Consider the following 4,609-nt stretch of genomic DNA (forward strand, 5'->3'; position numbering starts at 1 on the left):
GCCGCCGGCCGCGCCGCCTCCATAAACACTTGTTCAGGACTCGTTCGCCCCGCTGAGGCCCGCGGCGCCCCCAGCGCGCCATGGAGGCCCCGTCGGACCCTGAGCTCCACGCCTCGGCCTCGGCTGCGGCCGCGGCGCCCCTGCGCGCCCGGGAGGTGGGGCGCCTCCGCGAGGAGCAGGAAAAGGTAACAGGCCGCGCTCCGGCCGGGGCCCGCGCTTCCGCCCGCCGCGGTGGTCTCGGGAGGCGCCGGCTCCCCGCTCGGCCTCGGCTCCGCGTTCCCCAGACTGCGGCCGACTCGTCCCGCCGACCTTCTGCTGGCTGCTTTGGGGCGCAGCCCCTCGGCCCCGGGCCCGGCTCCCTCCCGCCCCTGCGCGGGGCGGAGCGCAGCCTCGAGGTCCGCGGAGAGAAAGTGTCGGGAGAAACTTTTGTCACGTGCTTTTGTTGTCTTTTGTGTGGAGCCCTTTGACCTTAGAGCGGAGGAGAGGGACGGGGAAGCGGGAAGTGACAGCCTGGTTTAACTTGTCCGTAAAAGTGAATTTCTAAACTCGGAATTTTGACCCGGGCGGGGCGGGGGTGTGTGTGTGGAAAGCACGCTGTAGGCGGAAGCGTTCACCTTAAATTTTTTTTAAAGCGGGTTGTGATCTAAAGGTTGCTTAAAATGTATACTTTTTGTTGCTATTTAACGATTGGACTTAAAAGTTTTACTACATTTGTAACCATGTGCCTGGATCCCAGCTTTGGTTATTTAGTATTTATCAAAGTAGAATGCTATTTTTTAATTTAAATCGTATAATGAATTTTAAAGTACCAATGAAGAGGGGAGAAAGTTTCGCACTTCTTAATGGGATTGTATATTAAAAAAAGTATACTCCAGTATAGAAATACTGTAGTTTTATTGTTAAATCTGAGATTTTTCCCCCAGTGCATTCTGTCGTTTTTTCGGGTTGGTCCTATCTCTTGAAGTATATTGAAATTCTTACTTTGAAAAGCAGTACTTAATTTACTTAAAATATCTTATGCCCTATTTGAGAAAATATCATGGACTAAGGAGTTAGGAAGTTGCTTCAAAACTATAAATAGTTTGAGAACCCCTTTTTCGACTGACCATTCCTGTATTAAAATGGCTACAAATATACTCAGTTAAATGGATGTGGATTTTCATAAACCTAAAAAGCCTTGGTTTGCTTGGAAACCACCTGTGGGATGAACTATGGGAATCTTCCCTATTTTGTTCTGGTTGGTTTAAATTATTTTGGGCATTGGGTTTCTTTTTCTCAGCCATTTCCCTTTTAATACCCCCTACAGCTGTTGGGTTTTAAACTTGGTGCCCCCCCCCTTTTTTTTCACAGTAAGGGTTTAAAAATGCAACTAGTTTGATTTATTTAAATTCTGAGACAATAGTGGATCTTAAATTTTTTTTTAAAAGAGAAAAATAGAAAAAGAAATAAATTCTTTATGAAACTTTGTTGCTAAAAAGCAACAAGGTTTTTGTTTTGGTCTTTTTGTTCTTTTAGAAAATTAGAAAATGTGAAACAGACTCCAGGGGATGTATTTCCATCCTCTTTTCATCTGTGGTGGTTACACTTACCTCCTGGGTGGTATACAGTGTGTACATAATACTGACTTGATATGTTCTCTCCCTTTTGGCCTGTTAAAAAGGGAGATCCGTGATTTTATTCTGATGTTAGTGCTGCTGAAGTACAAGGGATACTTTTGGGGTGCTCTGAACAGCTTTCTGAGGTGTTGAGTTCCATCTAAAGTAACTGCCTTTTCACTTAACAGTCCTATGGGGAACTGAATGTTTTCAGCAGACATTGACTGTACTGCCCAATTATTTTTTCTGTGTTGTGCTAATTTGTCACATGAAATAAGCTTGTGCATATCAGTCTTGGGTATATAAAATTATCCCCAATTCATGCTAAAACCCCACAGTATGAATAGATTGTATTTATTTAATAGAATGATCTGCTTTGGTGGTTAGAAGACCCATAAGGCTATATAGGATAATCTGGCTATATAGGATATACTTTAATTGTAGTCTAGTATGGGAAAACTTTATATAGTAAACAGTCAATTAAAAATTTTTGTGAGAAGTTTATTTAGACCTTAAAGCCAAGCCAATTGTAGGAGTGCAGTGGACTCTAGTACAGTGGAAGCATGGTGATATTCTGCGTGTAGGTGGGAAGGGTATAGTAGCAGCAGGTGCCACAAAAATACCAAAATACACAGTAGCTTTGTATTTTTGTTGCACCTACCATCCCTTTAGGTGAATTGGCTCAAACATGTCTTTAAGCTCTTGGCTTTTCCCTATCTGGGTTCAATGAGAGAGAATTAAACCTTAAGGAAAATTATTTTTAATGACTGTTTTCTCAGTTTTCCCTGGGATGGTCTGCAGCTAGTTGGCTGTATCTTTATAGAGGAAAATTAGTTTCTCAACGTACACTAGGCTTCAGGGCACAATTTTCTCTGGGAACCTTGGTTGAGAGGGGCTGGTAGATAATGTGGTTTAAATATGGCTTACTTTTTTTTCATTTATTTTTATTTTTATTATTGTTTCAGGTTAATTTGAGGGTACGAAGAATTAGGTTAAGTGTTTTAGTAGCATTTGTTAGGTGGAGTCTCTCTTATGTTTGAGCCACACACCCCTGCATTGGTCCCTGTAGGTGGAGCCACACCCACCCCTTTCCTCCCTGCTGCCTGCTCTTTTTACAAAATTTTGGCTAAGGAGTATGATAAGTTTTACCTTGTCCCATTTTATTGTTGCTGTTGTTGTTTGTTTTCTGGAGCACTGAATAAAAAGGACAAAAATCGATAACCCGAGAGAAAGGACAGACAAGGGGCATGAAGGAGCCACAGTCCCAGTGAGTGACAATATCTGTGGTAAATGGACAGAAGCAAATTTTTTTTTTTTTTTTTTAGATGGAGCCTCAAGCTATCCCCCTGGGTAGAGTGCCATGGCATCACAGCTCACAGCAACCTCCAACTCCTGGGCTCAAGCGAGTCTCCTGCCTCCACCTCCCAAGTAGCTGGGACCACAGGCACCCGCCACAACGCCCGGCCATTTTTTGGTTGCAGCCATCATTGTTGTTTGGCGGGCCCGGGATGGGGATTCGAACCCTCCACCTTAGGTGTATGTGGCTGGTGCCTTAGCCACTTGAGCCACAGGCGCCAAGCCCAGAAGCAAATATTTTAACATTGCTTTCACTTTGACTTACAGAATCAATGCTGAAACAGTTTTAGAAAAACTTTTTTGAGTTTAAACTTTGGTTTGTTCCTTTTTTGTTTTAGCAGAAAGACATGCGGAAAAGTGTCCTGTAGCTTTGTGTATGCAATTACGTAGGCATTAAAACCTGTAGGACAATGGGTACAGTATAGTTCAGATATGTTTATGTGTATGTAGTAAATATTCACACTATATAGGAAGACACATTGTTTTAAAAATGCATGATTTCATTTCTTATTTTACCCCAAATTTGTGAAATAGGATGTGATGGGATTTTAGTTTTTACCCTAAAGGCTACTGATAAAGCTTATTTTAATTAATTGTAATGAAAACTGGGATGTTGTTTTTTTTTTTTTTTTGTAGAGACAGAGTCTTACTTTGTCACCCTTGGTAGAGTGCCATGGCATCACCCACGGCACGCAACAACCTCCAACTCCTGGGCTCAGGCAATTCTCTTACTTCAGCTTCCGGAGTAGCTGGGACTACAGGCACCTGCCACAATGCCTGGCTATTTTTTGTTGTTGTTGTTGTTGTTGGAGTTTGGCTGGGTTCTGTTTGAACCTGCCACCTCTGTATATGGGGCCGGCACCCTACCCACTGAGCTACAGGCACAGCCCTGGGATGTTGTATTTTAATATTTTTTTTTTTTTGGCTGGGGCTGGGTTTGAACCCACCACCTCTGGTATATTGGGCCAGTGACCTCCTTGAGCCACAGGTGCTGCCCCATGTCATATTTTAATTACTAAACACTTTCTTGAGCCTGAAAAATGGCTGGTTTGAACATAAGATTTATTTATTGGTTACTTTAGAGCTGATACATATAATTTAGTCAAAACAATCAACTTCCATTTGAAATCCTTTCCCTCAGAGGGTTGTTTAATCTTAATTCTCTGTCAAAAGACACAGGGAGAGGAGGGAAACTTACAGTTTTTTTCTTTTAACTAAATCTGTTTTTACCAACAGCAATAAAATATTAGGTGTGAAAATATAAGCTACTTGGGTGCCTGGCTAGACTGTGACCTGCACTGTACAATCTGTGATCTGGGGCTGCTGTGGAGCACCTTGGGCTGCTCAGTGAGGTCTCCTTGTACTAAGGTTTTTGTTAAATATAGTTCTATGCTAGAATTGCATTATGTTGAAATTTTGGTTTCTTGGTTAAGGTGATGTTTCTGAGATATTTGTATTTTATATCTCCATATACTGTTATCTTTTATTAGTAGAATTACTGAGATTTTATTGTAATATTTTATTTATTTATTTTTTTTTTTGAGACAGAGCCTCAAGCTATCCCTCTGGGTAGAGTGCCGTGGCTTCACGGCTCACAGCAACCTCCAACTCCTGGGCTCAAGCAAGTCTCCTGCCTCAGCCTCCTAAGTAGCTGGGAC

The 4,609-nt window shown here is 42.4% G+C and overlaps 1 protein-coding gene across 1 annotated transcript in view; it reads left to right on the plus strand.

The window, feature by feature from the left end:
- Positions 1-6: 6 nt before the first annotated feature.
- URI1 (URI1, prefoldin like chaperone) overlaps positions 7-4,609 on the plus strand; it is a 70,618-nt gene continuing 66,015 nt past the window's right edge. Inside the window, exon 1 of the mRNA XM_023518357.1 lies at positions 7-185. Within this exon, the coding sequence (XP_023374125.1) occupies positions 81-185 (105 nt within the window). The 5' untranslated portion in view covers positions 7-80. The remainder of the gene's footprint in view (positions 186-4,609) is intronic.

This window comes from Otolemur garnettii, unplaced genomic scaffold (genome assembly GCF_000181295.1).
Source record: "Otolemur garnettii isolate 467f Iridium unplaced genomic scaffold, OtoGar3 scaffold00135, whole genome shotgun sequence".
In the NCBI taxonomy this organism is placed as follows: Eukaryota; Metazoa; Chordata; class Mammalia; order Primates; family Galagidae; genus Otolemur; species Otolemur garnettii.